Source organism: Peromyscus eremicus, chromosome 4, assembly GCF_949786415.1.
Source record: "Peromyscus eremicus chromosome 4, PerEre_H2_v1, whole genome shotgun sequence".
NCBI lineage: Eukaryota > Metazoa > Chordata > Mammalia > Rodentia > Cricetidae > Peromyscus > Peromyscus eremicus.
Genome location: NC_081419.1, coordinates 106,352,235 through 106,373,609, shown reverse-complemented (window position 1 = coordinate 106,373,609; position 21,375 = coordinate 106,352,235). Strand labels below are relative to the sequence as shown.

Here is a 21,375-nt window from a genome sequence, read left to right as displayed (position 1 = left end):
ACCATTGAACAAGCCGTCTACTGCTCAATAGTGAGTCCTCTCAAACTACCGGAGTTACACCTTAGCATGGAGGACTCGGACTAAGCTCTGACCTCCACGTTTTTCCATAGCTATACACAGCCACACATCTCTCAGCTCTGTTCACTGTGTTCACCAAACTTGCCAGCAAGGGCTCCAGGCTTTTTAATAGACTATGCCCAGATCTGGTGTCCCCACCCCACTGTTGCGTGACTTGCTTGAGGAAGATAAGGTGGTGGCTTCTTGAGCTTTTTTTTTAAGCTTGGGGTCAGAAGAGGGGACTGCTGCCCCCCCCCCCACACTCACCTTCCTCTCACTGTATGCCTCTGCTGCCCCTACTGGGCCACACGGACTGGACACGGGTAGACACGGGCTGCTGTGTGTTGTCTGCTTGTGCCATGGGTACGCGGAGAGCAGTGGGTGGGTGCAAGAGAAGCCTGGGTTGTGCCCTGACTTGGGGTTTCATCTGTCTGGAAGGAGGGCACTCTTCCAAATAGAGCAGATGTTCTTATGGGCTGGTGGCCATCAGAGCAAACGCTTGGCCCGGGCTGGGCCAGTTAAATTTTCTTTCTCTCCAAGGTCTATGAAAGTTCTAGACTTTGAAACTGGAGAGGTCTGGCCCAGTTGGGTATGGAGCAGGAGGAAAGCACAAAGGAGTCATAGGAAATCAAGTGGAACCCCAACAGAGTGGCCACAGGGCTGCAGGAATGCCTTCCAGCTGTGAGTCCCCCTCCCAAGTCCTGACTTCAGACCTGTGAGACACACCTGGTTGTCTCCAGAGCCCCTTCCTCTGATTGGCTGGTTCAAGCGTGTTTCTCACAGCTGCATCAAATGATGTGCTTCTGACCTGTGAAAAATTACTCCCCAGGGGTGGGAGAGATGCCTCAGCACATGCCATTTCAGCCATTTCAGAGGAAGAGCTCGCTTCCCAGTACACCAGTCAGCTGTAACTCCAGCTTCAGGGGAAATAGATTTTTCTGGCCTCTGCAGGCACCTGCACTTGCATGCACATACCTACACATAGATATATGCACATACACATAATTTAAAATAATTTTAAAACTTCTAAAAGTCTCTCCAGGAGCCTTTAAGGTGGGTCCGCTGAGTGTTGTGTCTGATCGGCCAGCATGGCTTCCCCATGCTCCTTCACCGATGGGGGCTCCAGACGTAAGGACGTTATCAATATAACTCCTCAGCGAGTCCTCCAATTAGTTTGATCAGATGGCTTTGAACCAGCTGTTTGGTTATTAGAAAGCAGGGTTCAGGAAGGAGAACCACACAGCCTGGAGGGGCAGCACTAGCCTAGTAGGTGCAAGACCCCGGGTTCCGTCCTCAGCTCACAAAGAGTAATACAATGAGGAAAACGCTTGGGCAAAACAACTTCACTGGCTTACTCACACCCCAATTAACTTTTCCAAAGCATTGAATGTGTCAAAACGAGGTACTATTGTTTCCATGTTGTCAAATCTCTGTATAACTTTTTGTTTGCATGTGTGTGCCCATGTTCTTTGTTACACAAGTAATCTATATCTACTGTGTCAACTTCAAAATACACACACTTAAGATTCCTCCATGATGCCAGCACCTGGGGATAATCGTTCCAACACATGGCAATTTCCACTTCCAGTTTTTTTATTCACATGTCCAACAAATCTGGATGCTAACCAGGTTTTCATTACAAGAATTGCCTTCTTGCAGAGCCCGCCTGCCTTGATGTACTACTTGCGATAATAACAGTATTTAAAGTGAGGTTAAAAGCACTTAGGGAGAAATCATAACTCGGGTAACAGATTTGAGTGACTGCCGGGTGCTATGAAGGCATTGTCTCAGCCTTGGTGGTGGTGGTATGGCATTTCAGTCCAGTTACCCAGGATACCCCTGGAGTATTAAATTCCTGCTGGCAAAAGAAAGAAGTAGGAAATGGTTGTCTCTTTCAGGAGCTCATTCTGCTTCAAGAAAACAAGCAAAGAGGCTGAGTGTGGTGGCGCACGCTTTTAATCCCAGCACTGGAGAGGCAGAGCCAGGTGGATCTCTATGAGTTTGAGGCCAGCCTGGGCTACAGAGTGAGTTCCAGGAAAGGTGCCAAAGCTACACCGCAAAACCTTGTCTCAAAAAACAAAAAACAAACAAACAAACAAAAAAGCATGAAATCTTCTATTTGTGTGTCAGCTTTTTAGGTTACAAAGCACAGGGCACTTTATGTAAATGGATGTACCGTAGGGAAAACTATTAACGCCAAGGAGAACTTAGCCATTGCGGGTTGGGAGAGCTAGAAAAGGGAGCACGGCACCTGGAGTGAATTAAGACACAGGAGATGTTCACGGTGGGCTCACTTCTCCACACATAGCTCCCTCTCTCCATGGCATGGCCACCCCTCACAGGTGGTCCTAGGACGAGTAAGAACGGGAGCCGGATGTGAGCCTTGAAGCAAGCCAGTGAGCAACCTTCCTCCATGGTTCTCTGCTCCCGCCTGAGCTTCTGTGATGCCTTCCCTCCGCGGTGCACGGTGCCCAGGGTGAGTAAAGCCAAATCCACTCTCTGCCCTCCAAGTTGCTTTTGGTCACGTTGTTTGTCAAGGCAACTGAGCAGCACACTAGGACAGCCATGAAGGACTGAGATCTCCCCTAAGTGGCTCCTGGTGGGTGTGATCAGAGCATACAAAAGTCACAAATACATCCCCACACTCCCTGACCTCCTAAGTCTGGAATCCTGATCCCAGGCTGGACTTCCCAAGGGAGGGGATGACGTCTGATTTGAATCTCAGCTCCATGACTTATTACATGCCCTTTGGCACTTCATCTTTCTTAGCTGTTTTTTCTCTCTCACACACAAATTACCCGGTTCTGTTAGGTTCAATGGCAGCAAACATCAGAATCTACCGTAGAGTAAACTAAGTAGAAAAAGAGGCAATGGGACTCCAAAGAGACTGAGGTAATGACATCACATCCAAAAGCAAGTGTGGCGGATTGCATCACTCGGCCCAATTCCTCACTTCTCCCGTTTTAGGCCTTTCACTATGGAACTTTGCAGTGGCATTCTGAGGAGGTGGGGTCTGGGTGGTAGAAGTATGTCTCTGTGGGCACCCCTTTGCAGGGTGTATCTTGTTCCCTGTCCCTTCCTTTTGACCACACTTCATGTTTTGTAGTTTCTGTGACATGACGAGCTTTCCTCCCGTGTGCATTTCTTTCTTTCTTTCTTTTTTTTTTTGGTTTTTAGAGACAGGGTTTCTCTGTGTAGCTTTGCGCCTTTCCTGGAACTCACTTGGTAGCCCAGGCTGGCCTCGAACTCACAGAGATATACCTGGCTCTGCCTCCTGAGTGCTGGGATTAAAGGCGTGCGCCACCACCGCCCGGCTCCGTGTTTCTTTCTTGGTGTTCTGCCTTACCACATGCCCAGAAATGTGAGACCAGCGGACTGAGGACTGAAGTCTCTGAAACCAGAGGCAAATAAGTCTTTCCTCTTCTAAGTTCTTTCTTTCAGGTGCTTTTTCCCAACAACGAAAAGAACGCCTAGTGTATCCCCTCTCTGCTTTCTCTAGACAGAGCAATCTATCTATCTGCACATCATCAGCAGACTGAGCTGCTCTGGGATTTGACTGACACCTTCACCGTTCTCGGTCAAGGACTCAACCACGCCCTCTGCTGGCAGAACAGGGAACTGGTTCTGTGCTGTGATGTTTCCCGAGACTGAGCTGTCTTAGCACTCCTGTTACTTTCTCTTTCTTGGCCAACTCCCTTTCTCCACCGTGTCCTTCCATCCCCCCACAGCGCTTCCCATGATTAGCTCCCTAGCAAGCACAGTGCACTCAAATCTTGGTCTCTAGATATTTTAAGTACCCCAACCAAAGGCCTGATTTCACTTCAGAAATGCAAATCAAGGTCGTATCCTTTTAATATTCAGGTGAACCCGGAACCTTATGTCATTCACAATGAAAATGGCTTCCACTTCCTCCTAAAACGAGTCCAAGGATACTTATGCTTGATTGATTGGCATTTGCACACATCCAAGAAAGCCCAGGGGAAAAGGGTCACCCCTCAGGGGCAGAGAAAGAGGTCAGCTTTTCCACCTAGCTACATTATGTGACTTTTTCCTCACACACGTGCACCGACCCAGAATTCAAGTGGCATGTGGCATGTCTACATCCTTTCCTGAGTTCCCAGAAGGGCGACATGAACACCCGAACACCAGGTCTTCACCTGGGGGAGAAAGCCCAAGACACAGAGGCGCAAAGCCATCAAAACGGAAGTGCTTCTCTATAAAAAAATAAATCTTTCCCAAACTCAGTTCCCAAACTCAGCTAGCAGTACTGGAAAGCCATTGATGTTCTTCAATAGCTAGAACACTCTTAACCTCCCACCCTTCCAGCAAAAAATCACCACAAAGGAGATTGCTTTAACTAAACTTTCTGTTACAGAGCCCAGTGTGTGTGTGTGTGTGTGTGTGTGTGTGTGTGTGTGTGTGTGTGCTGTACACCAAACTCAGAGCCTTGTACATACTAGGAAAGTGCTCTAGCACTGAACCACATGCCTAATCCTTGGTTCTTTTAAACAGGCTCTCACTATGGGTCCCAGGCTGGGCTTGAACTCCTGACCCTCTGACCTCAACCTCCCGGAGTGCTGGGATTACAGGTGAGCATGCCCATACCCAGCTAGAACTCAGCTTTGAGTCTGGTGACCAGCTCCATCCTTCAAGGGTCCACTCGGTCATCACACCTCTCCCTACTACTGCCTCCTCCAGGGGCTGCAAAACCTCTGAAATAGTTTTTAATGGCAATCCCAAACTGATCAAAATGTCTCCAGGGCTTTTGTCCACAGACAGGAAGTAGGGCTAGTGGCCATAAAATCTGACACTCTTCATTCTCCCCACTGACACCTGGTATTGCCTTCGAGGCAGATGAAGCCAGAGAGGCAGCCAGAGATCCACCTAATCAAGCCAGCCCACCAGTGTCTTACTCAGCCATTCTCCAGAAGCCTGGATAAGCAGGTGGAGTGTGTGAAAGGTGGAAGAAGCTAGGGTACCTTCCACCTCTACTGAAGAGTCCCCACCTTTCCAACTACAGTAATTTATGAAGCTGAGTTACATTTAATTTCAATAGCCTTACAGAGCTTACCTAGCAATGTGTCGATGGTCAGTAACAACAGCATGGTCTTAACTTGATTTCTGACTATTCCACAAGAGATACACAGACATAGAAAAATGACTGGAAGGATTTTTTTTAAGACCAGAGTCCAAAAAAAATAAATTAAAAAAAAAAAAAAAAAGGCAAGAGCCCCCTCTCTCCTGTACTTTGAAAGACTAAAGGGATACCATGTCTTTGGGACTGAGAGCAGGAAACATTGCTGAGAAATCTTGTTCTGGAATGTTGCTTCTTCCAGCTTGACAGACATGTGTTCATCAATTGAATGTGGGGCCTTGACCTCTGCGCGAACGGACTGCTTAATAGAGAGGCCTTCAGAGCTTTCTGTGACAGGATCTACCACAAAGCCTTGTGCAAATGCATTTTATGCTTTGACTCAGCAATACCACTTCTAGGAATTTGTCACACAAATATACCTGCACATGTACCAGAAGATGCTCTGTGTACTTGTTCACTAATGAACTGTAATGTGTACGTCATTCTACACCACAACAGGAAGGAACCAAAAATTGTAAATAATTTGTAGTTTTACAGACATTTTGAAACTGTTACAATGTATCCAGCAATGTGGGTTTTAAAAAGCGGCAACAGCGTGTCCCCACAATAGACTATGTTACAGTAGAAGGATGAAGATATCAACTATATATTGGATATGGACATGTCGGGCCATGGAGAATAAATGAGAACATGGTATTGTATTTGCAAAGCAAAACTCTACAAGAATGTAAAGGAACGCCCGAGAAGAATGGGGGTGCACAAGGTAGAAGGAGAGGGGTAAGAGTGCTACTTTACAAGGTATCATTTTATGTGCTTTAATTTTTGAATTATCTGAGTTTACTGTTGACTGAGAACTATCCTGCAGCACGCACTTCCTAAGGACATTGGTAGGACAATCAAGCTCCAGGGCAGCTGTGTGTTCCAGTTCCTTATAACCAGCAACTCCGTAGTGGAGTCTTCATCTCGGCCATCCATTGTTTCCAAGGGAAGTGGTGCTGGGAAACCTTGTTCCAGAAAAGAATCACTTTCAAGAAGAAAAGCAACTTAAAAGAGGCTATCTGGAGAGCTGGTGGACTCAAGAGCCCTGGCTTGTCAACTACGTAACCAAGAACTAACTACATAACCAAGAGCTGCCTCCATCATATTGGCCTATGGCCATGTCTCTGAGCGACTGTCCTAACTGATGACTGCTGCAGGAGGGCCCAGCCCACTGTAGGCAGAACCATTCCTAGAAAGGGGGGCCTAGGCTGCACAAGAAAGCTAGCTGAGCGTAAGCCTGTGAATGAGCTAGTAAGCCGTGTTCCTCCATGGTTTCTGCTTCAAGCTTCTGCCTCGAGTTCCTGCCCTACTTTCTCTCAATGGTAAATTGTAACCAGGAAATGTAAGCCAAATGAACCCTTTCCTCCCCAGTTTGCTTTTGGTCAGAGTGTTTTGCCACAGCAACAGAATGAAGCTAAGACAGGCCCGGCACTTTTTCTCCTATGCATACACCAACCAATATTCAAGTACTGTGGTGGTAGGAAGGGCTGGCTAAATGGAGTTCCATCTGGCAGTCTTAGGCTCACCCAACAACTCAGTGCATCCCTTTCGCAGCCAAGAATCTTCAAGAGATATTATTCTGAGGCGGCATTAACCCACTCTAGTTTCCTGAATAATGCTGGAGTGCCTCTCAGGGAACATCCTTTGTGATGGAGGGTGCTATAGTTCATCTTCTAGGATTTCTTGTGTTTGAAATTTGGTCCTCTGTGGTGACAAGAGGTGATGGGACCTTTAAGAGGTGGAACCTACTGTGACATCTGAGGTCACTTGGGACATGTCCTTGGAAGGGATAAACAGGATTCCTCTGGGACCTCAGTCTTGCTCTGGCTTGTCTTGTCATGTGACCTGTTTCTCTCACACAAGAGCTCCCATCATGACATGAAAACATGTGCCAAGAGCTGATGCTGGCATCATGGCCCTGAATCTCCAAATCTGTATCCTAAATGAACACTCTTTTCTTTATAAAGTACTCAGGCTCAGGTACTTTGTTGCAGTAAAGAAAAGTGACTAATGGGAACCAATCCAGATATAATATTTTCAAAATGTTACCACTGTTGAATTTTTATTATTTATGTCTCTCAAGTAGATCCAAATATATAACCTCCTGGCCCCAAATTCAGACTCCTTTCCTCATCTACCCATTTCCTCCACACCCATGTCAGCCACTGAGACCACTACTCAAGGATGTGTGTCGACGTCAGCCTGCACAGTGTTTCACGTCCCCCTTTGCCCTCCCTTCCCCTCAGAATCATGTTATAGAGTTCAGAAGATTTTAACTGACAGTTTGAGAAACTTCTCTGACTAGAGGGGGTCGTTAATGATTAGCATCTTCTCTGACTAAGGAATCTCCACTTCCAGGCTTGCAAGCTTAGGAGACAAAGTCAGGATACGAAGTTGTCTCCAACTGTATTCTGATAAATCTCCAACCCTTCAACTCCCTACTTACCCAGGGTTCCCTGGCTTCACCCCATCTCAGTGTGAATGCCACTGGTAAGCTCCTCGTCCAGGGGAATGCTCCTTTGGCCCCGTTTGTAGCCTTGCACCAGCACGACCAGCCCCATAACCCCCTGCGCACCTGATCTCACCCATGGCGTAACTCTTGGCAGCTGACACCTCCCACTAAAATCTTGAAGCTCTCTCCTTTTCGGCCTTAGGCTTTCTCCATCACATAAGGGGTTTCATGGCTCACATGGAAGGGCAGTTATCACTCTCAAGAAAATTGTCCAAAAAAGAAAGGGAAACCGTTCATTAGAGCTGGGGGTTGGGGCAATGGTTGCATGTTCCAACTGCCCTGTGCTGCCATGAACAACCATGAGGCAGGCTCTCCATGCTTTTGCAGGTGTTGTGAGCCCCCAGTGGCCACAGCATCCCTTGCTCATTAACACAGAATGTATTGGCTCTCCTTCACCCCAATCACTTCCTGTGATTCTTACTTTCCATAAGCTGCCTACACTTAAATTTGTTTGAGGGTGCTTTTGAGGAGCCTGAATGAAGACAACTACCTCAACATTCTGAAGCACTGTCCTCCTTGTCTCTTTGGGGACTGCATGCTGGTCTCCTGACAAATACATTCTGCTGAGAATCAAGGTGCTAGGATATGACAACTATGGGTCTCCTCATCTGTGTGACTGCGACCCTGCCCTAAATCTATCTTGGGGGATGTTGTGAGCATACCAGAGGGTCCTAAGGGTCTGTTTGTCCTGTATAAGGGGTAAGCTGATGGACATGACCCAGGAGGGTGTGAAGTGTTTAGCTGAAGTTAAGTATGAACAAGCCCTTTGAAAGAATGACCTAAAGAGTATGTTCAGGTATCTGGCCACAGCATCAGTCCACTCCTTGTACAAAAACAAAACAAAACTACAAGGATCTTCCTCTGGTCTGGAAATTGTCCTGACCAGCCACAGTACCAGCCAAACCACAGCCTCTCCCTATGAGGAAGGCAGAAAGCCGGGCCCCCTGTCCTGAAAGGGGGGAGGAGGGAATAGATCAGGACAGTGGGTTAGTTTCACATAAGTTAGGACAGGCAGAACCACAGAATGCCCAACTCCAAATAACTTTTCCAATTGGCAGCCTATTGGTCGTGCCCCATCAAGAAAATGCTCTCCATGGCCAACACACAGTTCCTGCTTTAACGGGGTTAATTTATAAAGCCCCCCCGTTTCTGGGGGAAATAAAATAACTCCTCTGGAAACAAAGCAGAGGTCCAGGAGACTCCACAAATACCCTGGAAGATGGACTGGGGTTGTCTTTGAATAGCCAAGGAATATTATAGGAAAGGTCATCTCAGAGTTTGGATGGGGACCTCAGAATTGAAGCTTTGTGCAGGGTAAGCGGTGCTGCCGCCACCACCATTTCCAGCTCCACCTCTTAAGGTCTGCATCCCAGTATGGGGGCCTCCCCTGCACCACCTCTGAGAGAAGACAAGGCTTCACCCCTGGCTTGCAGAGGGCAAGAATGCTGACGCTGGGAAGAACGCGCGCGCACGCACACACACACACACACACACACACACACACACACACACACACACACACACTCCGACTCCGCACGCTGGTGGGACTAACAGCTGCTTGCAGAGGACACTGCTCTGTCTCTGAGATGCTGTGGATGCCCGGCTGCGGGGGTCCCACCGGGTTCAAGAGCTTAGAAAGCCTATTGAGGGACCGCCCGGTAGTCTGAGACCCCCTTTTAGCCGAACTGGGAGGCAGGCGGGGTCCCCTGGGCGGAGTCGGGCGCCCGGAGGGGCGGGCCAACAGGGCTGGGTCCCAGGCTGTGGGATGAGCTGCAGGGCGAAGCTGCAACTCTGGAGAGACAGATGCGCAGAAGCGCACCGAGGAGAGCAGGACAGAGCGACACACGCCCACTAAGCACGCGCGCCTTGGCCAAAGCTAGCCAGTGTCCCCAGAGCCTGGGCCGCGCCCACCTACCGCGCCAACGCAGGCCTGGGGGTGCGCCCCTGGAGGCACCGAGGCAGGTGAGTGCCGGGTGGTGGTGGGCGAACTCCGGGCACTGAGCGTTGCTTCCAGGAAATCCCCTCGGCCTTGGGACATTGGGGTTGGGGACTAGGGCATAGCTCGAGAACCGGGGACACGGACAGAAGGAGAGCTGAGAAGGGCAGAGGTTTCCCGGGCGCTGCCACGCCCCGTAGACACCCCTGATGGCCGGCTTTGCATTTTGGGCTTGAATTTCCAACTGATTTCCTAACCCCGGGCCAGTGCCCCGCCTCTCATCTCCGAGGCAAGTGGGAAACAAGAGACCCGCAGGCGGGCTCTCCCTTTTAGTCTCCAGGCTGGTGCTGAGAAGCCAGTCATAACTCTCACTTATAGTCCCCGGTGGCAGTCTGTGGGAGATCAATAGACAACTCAGAAGGAGGACACTGGGGTGCAGACTCCGCTGGGAACCCCAACTGTCAAGTCGGGTGGAGGGCGCCGCTGATCCATGTGTAGCAAGTTGGGGTTTCATTAACGCCCCTGTGACTGCTGTTCCTGGCCAGGGTGATGATTCCTGTCCCCCAACGCTCACCCTCACAAGGCTGGACAGACCTCACTATCCAGTTTAATAGCTTCTTGCTCTTCTAACTCGTAGCTCCCACGTTGGCCGGTGTACTGAGGTGTGAGAGGAAGGTGTTTTGTGGATGATGAAACAGACCAAGTTAGGTTGGGGAACTCTCCCCAGCCACTCAGGGACTCCTTTCCCTGTAGCAGTCACGTCCTGGGGGCAAGCATTTTAGAGACCGTGTTCCCTCTCCCTCTGTGGACATCTCAAGACACCAAGAATAATATAAAGGAGTTCTAAAGCAAGAAAGGACAGCACCTAGAGTCCCTGGTCATCCCCAGCACCTAGAGTCCCTGGTCATCCCCAGCACCTAGAGTCCCTGGTTATCCCCAGCACCTAGAGTCCCTGGTCATCCCCAGCACCTAGATTTCCTGGTCATCCCCAGCACCTAGAGTCCCTGGTCATCCCCAGCACCTAGATTTCCTGGTCATCCCCAGCACCTAGAGTCCCTGGTCATCCCCGGCACCTAGAGTCCCTGGTCATCCCCGGCACCTAGAGTCCCTGGTCATCCCCGGCACCTAGAGTCCCTGGTCATCCCCGGCACCTAGAGTCCCTGGTCATCCCCGGCACCTAGAGTCCCTGGTCATCCCCGGCACCTAGAGTCCCTGGTCATCCCCGGCACCTAGAGTCCCTGGTCATCCCCGGCACCTAGAGTCCCTGGTCATCCCCGGCACCTAGAGTCCCTGGTCATCCCCGGCACCTAGAGTCCCTGGTCATCCCCGGCACCTAGAGTCCCTGGTCATCCCCGGCACCTAGAGTCCCTGGTCATCCCCGGCACCTAGAGTCCCTGATCATCCCCACGCACTCTTAGGAGGCTGTTATCAGTTCAGTCTGCTCTCAGAACAACCACCACTTCAGATGACAAGGCATAGTCCCTCTTTAGTCAAGGTTGGCTGAGGATTAAAACCTGGGAGCCTAGGGATGGGGTCCAGGAGCAGATCCAGGCAGCAGGGTCAACCTGGGGAGAAATGATTTATTCTAGAGGAGGTTTTTCCACTCAGGAAGACCTCAGTCACCTAAGATTTTCTTACTTGTCCCTGGGTTCGTAAGTGTATAAAGTAGGCATATAAATCAATCATTTACTGATAATAAATCATTAATGTATTTTAAAACAATTCTTTGATATGCATATAATTTTACCATTTATTAATGAGGAAAGCAAATTTGCACACCAATGAGATGGATTGATTATTTTTACATAAAGCATTAAATCTTGGCTGAATATTTGATACAGCATCTTCAACATTTTTCAGAGTTGAGTGACATTTTGATTTTATAATCATCAGTGCTGAGAATGTCACTTCATATAAACTTGTGGTACAAATGAAGAAGTGTTTCAGGGCCATTTGAGAAACTGTTGGAAATCCTGTCCTAATTCCAAGCCAGATTTCACTTAATGATTTTTTTTAAATGGAAGTCAAGTCAGCTTGTCAAACAGCAATTTTTAAATTTTTATTATACTTCTGTGTCTCTCTGTGTGTGTGTGTGTGTGTGTACACGCACGTGAGCGTGCTGCGTACTATCTGAAGCCAGAAAAGGGTATCAGAAAAGGCAGCTAGAATTACAGTTTTAAGCAACCCAGAGTTAGTGCTGAGAACTGAACTCTGAACTCTGGTCTTGTTCAAGAGAGCCCTCTGCAAGAGCAGCAAGCACCCGTGACTGACTCAGCCATCTCTCAGCCCTTCACATAGAAATTTTTAAATCAAAAATGTTTTAGTACAATAAATCCAAGGATGTGCTAATTAGTAGCTGGGTGCAACAGTGGGTATCTCACTGCTCGGGAGATTGAGACAAAAGGATTAGGAGTTTAAGGTCAACCTAAGTGTCATGACCCTGCCTCGAAAATAAGTCTTTGTTTTCCATAATTAAACCATTACGTTTCTATGAGATCAGAGAGCTTTGGTGCACAATAGTTGTACAAATACAGTTCACAGCACAGTGTGGGTCTGAGGCAAGGTGTTTCAGGCCCCGTTCCCTGGCACTGCAAAGCGCGACGGCACACAGGGCAAAGTGCCCATGCGTGTTTGGAAACAAGGCTGCAGCGCAGTCTCCTGATGCAACGTGGTTGAGGGATGCCAGAAACAGCTTAGATTCATTGCACGTTTGAGTTTGTTTTTTGAACTGATTTTTTCCATCATTCAGAAACCATTTACTGTCGCCCAACTTTTTGCAACCCCCACATCTTAAAAGGCTGTTATACAACCACAGTTTAAGAGGCCAGCTTCTAGAACCCCTAAGCAAAGAACAGGCAAGCCACTCCCACCCACTAACAGATTCCTCTCCATCCCGTGCCTGTGCCATTGTCTGATAAGGTTGAGAGTAACAACAGTCAACCCAGTACTGTCTGCTGGGAGAAGGGCAGGATGCCCATTCCCCTTGGGTTTCTATGGAGAGTCCAGTTCATTCTGTGGCCAGCAGGCAGAGGGTCTCCCATCTCCTTACCCCTGGGTGGGTCTGGTTGGACTGTACCTAGGGAACTCTGAGGGTATACTGTCAGAACTGATGTTTGCTGTCCATTTGTTGTATTTCCCTCACCCCAAGATCTTGGATGTAGTAATTCTTCCCAAGGATTCCAGCAGGGAACTGCACTCACTGGCCCCCGCTGGAGGTGCTGGACTCCACCTGGACACACCTCCCTGATACCATCCCTCCTGCAGGAATCAACATGGCGGCCCAGAACAGAAACACCAGCTTTGCATCTGACTTGAATCCACCTCAAGACCATGTCGCCTCGCTCCACTTCAACTTCAGTTATGGTGATTATGACCTCCCCCTGGATGAGGATGAGGACATGACCAAGACACAGACCTTCTTTGCAGCCAAGATTGTCATTGGTGTGGCGCTGGCAGGCATCATGCTAGTCTGTGGCATTGGCAACTTTGTTTTTATTGCTGCCCTCGCCCGCTACAAGAAGCTACGCAACCTTACCAACCTCCTCATTGCTAACTTGGCCGTCTCCGACTTTCTGGTGGCAATTGTCTGCTGCCCCTTTGAGATGGACTATTATGTGGTACGTCAGCTTTCCTGGGAGCATGGTCACGTGCTTTGTGCCTCTGTCAACTATCTTCGTACAGTCTCCCTTTACGTCTCTACCAACGCTCTGCTGGCCATCGCTATTGACAGGTGAGGTTCACGTCAGCTTTCACAGGCTGGTATCGCTCCAGATGTGACTCCGCAGTGATTTGTTGAGGGGCTAGAAGGGGACTTCCTCCAGCTGTGTTCTGTTCACCAACATTTGAGCAAGCTGGAAGCTCCTGAGTCTCACAGTTCTAGTCATGACCTGAGATACGGTCTCTGTTTCAGATGTAGGCAGTTCGTGGCCTCCAACACAAAAGCAAAAAGCAGAAAATTCAGGCAGCAACTACTCAAAGCCATGGGATACTTAACTAGGGCAGCTTCCAGTCAAGACGATGGGTACCAAGTTTCTCATGTAGCTGGATCCAGATACGAAACATTCCATTGTCTAGGAAGCTTCCTGTGCCCCTAATGATTTCCACTCCCAGTCCTAGAAATCACTCTGTCATCACAGTTCAGATCTGTCTGTTCTTTAATCGCTTCATCAGAATCATGCAGCATGTAGCACGCCTTCTGGTGACTTCTTGCAGAGCTGATTTGAAAATAAGAGCAGAATTTGCTTACAGGAAAGCGGGAAGGACATGTTTGCTTTTGCTGTTTTGCATGCATCTGCATGCTTATTTACATACATTTGCATGAGACCTTCCAGAAGTCCTTGCTCTGTTATAAATTTATAGGTAAGATTTGTAATAGCAGCCCACGAGGACTCTTGCATGTTTCAGGTCAGCATTGTCACTGGCGGCAGGGTGGGGGGTGGGGACCTTGATGAGTTCACCCTTTTGAGCTGTTCTGAAATGCATTCTGATGATGTGCGTCGTGACCTCCCCTTTCGTCTTCTTCAGCTCTCGAGTTTCTCCCTTGTTCTGAGTGCTGTGCAGTGCTTTTCAATATCCCAGTTAGTTATTTCTCAGTTCTACTAACAACAGACACAGGAACAAGACGCTTCTTCCTTTTTGTAGCAGGATACCCGTGGGAAAGCACCTTTATTACACACAGCTTTGAGGCTCTGTAGTCCAGAAGCCAGCTTATGAAATGCACACTCACCAGCCAGCTGCACAAGATTCCTCGGGAAAAATCACCAGACTATCACTTGCTACAGAGACTGAGTCTAGTTCCTGAGCCCCACCCACCCAAGTCTCCTGAATGGGCATCCCTTGAGCTGGGAGTTGCAAATCTGCATTTGTCTTCGCTTTCCTGAGTGACTCTAAGGTTTGCCGAAGTGAGAGCAATGGCTGTCCTCACCCCTCGTCCTCCTGTGAGCTTTGTGTCGGTGACGTCAGTTTTACTTTATCTTACGGTCTGTGCAGCTAGAACTGCTTAGGAAGCAGTCACTGGGCACAGACAGCAGAGGTCCCATTTCTCCCCAGCCAACCCTTCCCCACACAGCCTCCACACTCCACCAGCTGGGCCACCACTCCCAGTGACCCAAGCAGGGAAGGGACTGTCATCCCCTGCTTTTCTTCCTGTCCCTCACCCGCTGACCCCACACTTAGGTGCAGCTCTAAGTCCGGTATGTGTCCCCCCCAGCTTTACCACTTGGCAAGTCACGATGGACACTCTGATGCTCTGCTGACCTGTCCCTTGTTCTCCAGTAGCTTCTGACTGCTCCCTAAAATCCACATCCATCCACAGGAAGGAAGCATCTGAGCATCACCGTTGTAGTCAGATTTTTTCTTGGGGCCACCAGCTCCCAAATAATGACATGGAGGCTTATTAATTAGGAATGCTCAGCCTTAGCTTAGGCTTGTCACACTAGCTCTTATAACTTAAATTAGCCCCTTTATATTAATCTACATTTTTGCCTTGCATCTTTTTACCTTTCTTTCAATCTATATGTCCGATTCCCACCCCACCCCCGTCTTGTTGGCATCTCCTCTGCACCTCAATTACCTCCTCTTACTTCCTCTCTCTGCCCGGAAGTCCCGCCTATAACTCCTGCCTAGCTATTGGCCCTTCAGCTCTTTATTAAACCAATCACAGCAACATCTTCACACAGTGTACAAATGTCCCACAACAGTCACAGGCTATAAATCCTGAGTCTCACATTGTGGACTACGCCAGCCTGACCTTCCAATTCATATTGTGTATGGAAATATAGATATCCTTCCCCAAAGATGTATTTTAAGAGCAATCATCATGTCTTCGGTCTTTCTGTCTCCAAGTAAGATAGCTATATCTTAGTTTGTGTTATTCCCCCAAACCCTCTGACGCAGGGATCCTCATGCAGATTGAACTAGAAGGCACCAAGAGGGAATGAGAAGTGAGGGCAGCAGATACATTACTAAAGTTTCCATGGGGGATTCCCAGAGTTTTCCCAGGAGCAGAAGGAGGGAGCTGGGGTGTTTATACACTTTCAAGTTATTGCATCTCTGAAAATACTGCACAGGTAGCCAGAGGACTCTGCAGGCCACTCAGACAAACAGACAGACAAAAAGGCAGGTGTGGGCATGCTGGAATGCACACACATATGCTGAAATGGCAAAGCAGAGAGGAATGAGGGAGTATATACCAAAGTGGTAAGAACACAGGGTATGAGGACGTATGCACTGAAATGGTAAAGGTGGAGGGTTGTAGGTGAGTATATACTGAAGGGATAAGAGCAGAGGCGTATGGAGGAGGTACTGGCGGCATCTGCCATGACCACAATCAGTTTGGGGTCTACTGTTCCCAGGCTAAGTACATGGAACAGCAAGCAGTAGAAGATATGGCTGTTTAACACAAGAAGTTGTTTTTTTTTTTTCATTTTAAAAACTAGGAATTATCAAACATTAAGAATAATAAAGATACACTAATTTATAAATGCTTGTTTTTCAAGAGAGGCAAGCACCTCACGTATGTAGTCCAGAATGATCTTGAACTAAGGTACTGGGATAACAGACATAACAGATATACACCCCTAAATCTAGACTTAGCTCCCTCACGAAGTTTATACCTGCCTCGGCTAGTAGAGGAGCTAGATGGAAAGGAAGCTTCATGGGCAGGAGCACATCTGACAAGCACAGAGGAGGTCATGGGTAGGTGGTGGGAGTTCTGTAAGGCTCAAGGGGTAAAGACAGCACATGGGACCTTAGGCCCTAGGATAGCGATTCCTGATAAATAGCACCCTTCTCCCATCACCAGGCTCTAACTCATCAGAAAGTTGCATCAGATGCCCTTTCTCTTAAAGTGCTGATTTTAGTAGTCTTTTTACTGGGGCCATGGTGGGTAGTTTTTCCTGGGATGGTATTTTTATTCACATCTGACAGAGAAACAATGTAAGTTTGTTGTGAGTTGGAAGAGACTCGTGAACCTCTGCCCTCCTCCCACATAGATTCTCTCCTAAGAGCCCCCCAAAACGAATGTCACCCGCCAGCCCCCGAGCTTACCCAGTGACAACTGTGCATGATCACAGTGCGTGTCATTTTAAGCGAGGGCATTTATTATAGACAACAGGAAACAGCAACAGAGTGGGGCTGACGCACCGCCCCATGCTCAGCCTGGGCTCCTTGCAGAAGCACAGAGTCCCTGTGCACTTCTGTCCACTGTCTGTCCAAATATGCCTGCTCTGCTCAGTAGACACCAGAAGGGCCACCTCAGGCTGTCCTTGGAAGTTGAGCCCAGAGACTACGCTCATGAAGGGGGATGTTTTTCTAGTTGTAGAGAATTAAAGGAATCCATTGACCTCAAAAGCATTTGCACACACACACACACACACACACACACACACACACACACACACACGTACATTCAAGCAGATAGTTGGCAACAGAGACCTTGCAGATGTCTCTCTTGCCAACAAATGAGTCAGGGAAACTAATCAGCATAAGCAATGTACCATAACTCCATCATACATTATGAATGTTTGCTTTCTTGGAAGCTGACAAAAACCCTGACAGATTGTCAGTTAAGTCATTATTATCCCCACTTCACAGATGCAGAGACTAAGTCTCAGGAGCATAAGTTATTTATCCAAGTGCACAGCTTGGGAACTGGCCTCCTAATTAACGCCCTAAGTCAATGCTTTTTTCTTTCTGATTTACTTGATGTTAACAGTGAATTTTGGGATGCCCTTCAGAGTAAGGAAGATGAATCAGACGACAAAGTATTTGAGTGTAAGAGTTAACAATAGGTGGGTCCACAGGGTGGTGGTGGTGTACACCTTTAATCCCAGCACTTGGGAAGAAGAGGCAGGTGGACCTCTGTGAGTTTGAGGTCAGCCTGGTCTACAGAAAGTTCCAGGACAGCCAGGGCTACACAGAGGAAAACCTATCTCCACAAAAAAATAACCAGGCTGGATAGCACACACCTTTAAAAGGCAGGCTATCAATCAGGCTATAAATCTGGTGTGTGCTGGTGTGTGTGTGTGTGTGTGTGTGTGTGTGTGTGTGTGTGTTTTAGGTTAGCTTAATCTATAATTAAGTTGCAGGCCACCCAGGACTACATTAAATTCTGTCTTTTAAAAAAAATTGACAACAAAATTAGCAGGAATGTGAAAGTTTTCTTTGTATTAGTTACTGGTATACTGTGAGTGGTGATAGAACCGGACTGAGAGCGCTATTGAGTCCTGAATTTGTTTTGCAGTATCTAAAGATCAGTACAGTACACAGAATACTGAATGCCCGACAAAGATAACTACATCCAAATGCCCCAAGCCTGCGACTATGCTAAATGGTACCCTATGGAGGAGCAAGGTAACTTATGGAACTAAGGTTGCTGATCTTAAAATAGAGACTGTACTGGGTAATTTGGGTGGAGCTAATAGATGGCAAAGATTCTTACCTGAAGGAGATGGGCAGAATGTCACAATGGGCCTACATGAAAAATAATCCACTGGCCGCTGCTGGCTTTGAAGAAAAAGAGGGTTAAAAACCAAGAAATATAGGCAGCTCTTGAAAAGTTAGAAATGCCAACAACAGCAAAACACACACACACACACACACACACACACACACACACACACACACACGTTCTTTCCTGAGAGCCCCTAAAAGGAATGCCATCTGCTGGCTCCCAAGATTACCCAGGAAAAAACACATGAGACTTCTGACCTCCAAAACTGCACTATCACAATGTATTCCATTTCAAGTGTCACTTTGATTATAAAGGCAACAGGAAACATTCATCCAGCTAGCACAGAGAGACAGTGACTGTGAGATATTCCTACCCCAGTCAAATGGCCGGTGCCTGTTTGCCTCTCCGGCACTGTCCTGTGATGCTTGTCCTCCTAGCCTGGTCACACAGATGGGTGGAGAGCTCCACCACTTGGTATGGTAACACCCAGCCAGGATCCCACCCACCTACCCCACTCATCCCATCTACCCCTTGTGGTTGGGATGGGTCCAGCTTTCTCCTCAGTATTTGGAAGTGTCAAATATGGAATTAGCTGGAGAGCCACTAGCAAGCAGGGACAGATGGGACAAGATGGCCAAAATACCACAAGGGACAGAAAGTAGCAACATGGCAGAGGGACTTCTAAATCAAGTCAGGGGGTTGGAAAGGTGATCGAAGGGTCTGGTTAGACAGAACTGTCTACGGGCGGCTTCCTGCTCTTGGCTCACACACTCGTTTCCAGGATAGTTTGTCTCTTACCTACCTCTCACACCTCTTCTCTTCCTCCACCTCCCCCTACCACCCTTCCTGCCCCCACCCACATAATGCACAGAAATTATTCCAGGACCCAAATATCTAAATAGCGATCATTCCATCTCTCTGGAAGGGAGACATGCAACCCACACAGGTGAGCTCGTTTTCCACGAAGGGAAAAGGCTGGTGGGGTTTCTTGAGCAGTGACTCACTGAAAAGAACAAGGGTAATGCTTTAAGGAGCCACATTGAAGTATCTTCATTAGGCACTTTCTCTTGAGTGTGAAATGGCATGGGGAGGGGGGCGTGAAAGTATTATATTAGGAGGCTCGGGTCTGGAATCTGCCAGTCATGAACCTAGGCATCGTACTTATTTCCCACCAGAGTCCTTAATCCCACTGCCTCCATGATGCAGGCTGACGTCCAGCAGGAGGAGGAAGAAGCCCGGGCAGTGTCCACACCTCACTCTGAGGTGCACAGCTCTGCTTTCCCCTTAGATCATGGGGTATTTGGAATAAGAACTGTAAGAGTACCTTGTTTGTGGGCAGGACAGCAAGACTGAAAACTCAAAAGGGTATAATAGTACCGTGAACAGATGAGCACATGTATCTACTGAAAGACACTCACGCAAGTACATCTTTATCATGTTTAATGTTCACAAACATCCTCAAGGTAAGTATCATTTGTCTCAGGTTGTATTCAGAGAAACAGATCTCAGAGAGAAAGGAAAATTCCCAGATCCCTATTCCAGTCAAGGGAGAAAAGCCACATTGATTTCACCTGTCTGCTCTTTCTATTAAATCCCTACTCTAAATGCCAAGTGGGGCTGTTAATGAGCTAGTACTGCTTAAACCCAGGTAGTGGGTGCCTGGGGATTCATTGTGCTGCTCCCAGGCTTTTACATATGCTCTGGGCTGGTTAAAAAAAAAAAAAAAAATGGTGCTTCCAAGTTTAATCATCATTGCTGACTTCCCTCTTCCTCCAGATACCTCGCCATTGTCCACCCCTTGAAACCACGGATGAATTATCAGACCGCCTCCTTCCTGATCGCTCTGGTCTGGATGGTCTCCATCCTCATCGCCATCCCGTCTGCCTACTTCACCACCGAAACCATCCTCGTTATCGTCAAGAATCAGGAAAAGATCTTCTGTGGCCAGATCTGGCCAGTGGACCAGCAGCTCTACTACAAATCCTACTTCCTCTTCGTCTTCGGCCTTGAGTTCGTGGGCCCGGTTGTCACCATGACCCTGTGCTACGCCAGGATCTCCCAGGAGCTCTGGTTCAAGGCCGTACCTGGCTTCCAGACGGAGCAGATCCGCAAGCGGCTGCGCTGCCGCCGCAAGACAGTGCTGTTGCTCATGGGCATCCTCACGGCCTACGTGCTGTGCTGGGCGCCTTTCTACGGCTTCAGCATCGTGCGAGACTTCTTCCCTAACGTGTTCGTGAAGGAGAAGCACTACCTCACCGCCTTCTACGTTGTTGAGTGCATCGCCATGAGCAACAGCATGATCAACACCGTGTGTTTCGTGACGGTCAAGAACAAGACCATGAAGTACTTTAAGAAGATGCTGCGGCTGCGCTGGCGGCCTTCTCGCTACGGCAGCAAGTCCAGCGCTGACCTTGACCTCAAAACCAGTGGGGTGCCTGCCACGGAGGAGGTGGATTGTATCAGGCTGAAGTAGTCTGCTGGTGATGCCCAAGGGAAAACAAATTCGATACTCAGTGTATCACACGCCATCAACCACTCACAAGCTACATGGGGAAAGACAGCTGTATTCACGCTCTCCTGCCCAAATGTGTCTGGATGTTTCTATGTCCTAACATACAGCACAATTGCTATCTGTGTAACACCTTAAGAGGCTAGACATAAATGGCAGCAAGTGACATGACTGAATGCCTTCTGTCTGCAAACCACACCAAGAGATTATTCGAAGGAACTACATTTGCTGATTACCTGCTATGTGCAGAAAGTCCCCCCCCCCTCCAAAGAAATGGTAGAATCTATTTGGCTGTTATCAAGCTCTATATATCTACTTATCTATCTATCTATCCATTCTTCTAGGTCACTAGAAAGAGGTCATAAATGATTAGCCAGACTCATGCTCCATATTCTCCCATTCTGTATCTCATCTGCACAGAACTGCCAAAAGGCAATAGAATAAAGCACTTAGATATGGCAGAAATGTAAGGATGACTCCATCAGTGTTGAGTCCATGGTCTCATAGGAAGAGAGTCCATACAGCACATTTACCTTCCCCACCCAGCTCCAGCTATCTCCTTGGTATTCTGTACTTACCTACAATGGTGTTATTTCAAAAAGGGAAAATGTCTTTACCACTGATGTGTCAAATCTCATCAGCCTGTAGGGTGAAGATGGGAAATCCCAAGACAAGAAATGCATCCAGTTCCTGATACTTCAATGCCAAGTATTGCAAGGCTCTGGGGTCCTGAAGGAAGAGGACACAGAAAGAGGCAGAGGTTGCCAGCACCAAT

The 21,375-nt window shown here is 48.1% G+C and overlaps 1 protein-coding gene across 1 annotated transcript; it reads left to right on the top strand.

Annotated features, from left to right (window-relative positions):
* Positions 1–12,896: 12,896 nt before the first annotated feature.
* Positions 12,897–20,865, top strand: Prokr2 (prokineticin receptor 2). Its single transcript, XM_059259594.1, has 2 exons — positions 12,897–13,369; positions 19,868–20,865. The coding sequence occupies exons 1-2, from the start codon at positions 12,912–12,914 to the stop codon at positions 20,562–20,564; spliced, it is 1,155 nt and encodes a 384-aa protein (XP_059115577.1). The 5' UTR covers positions 12,897–12,911; the 3' UTR covers positions 20,565–20,865.
* The last annotated feature ends 510 nt before the right edge of the window (positions 20,866–21,375 follow it).

Bases quoted from the DNA above. Each gene is read 5' to 3' on its own strand.
- Prokr2 (XM_059259594.1), top strand. From the start codon at position 12,912: ATGGCGGCCCAGAACAGAAACACCAGCTTTGCATCTGACTTGAATCCA. The intron at 13,370-19,867 runs GTGAGGTTCACG...CTCTTCCTCCAG, and splicing joins CTGGCCATCGCTATTGACAG to ATACCTCGCCATTGTCCACC.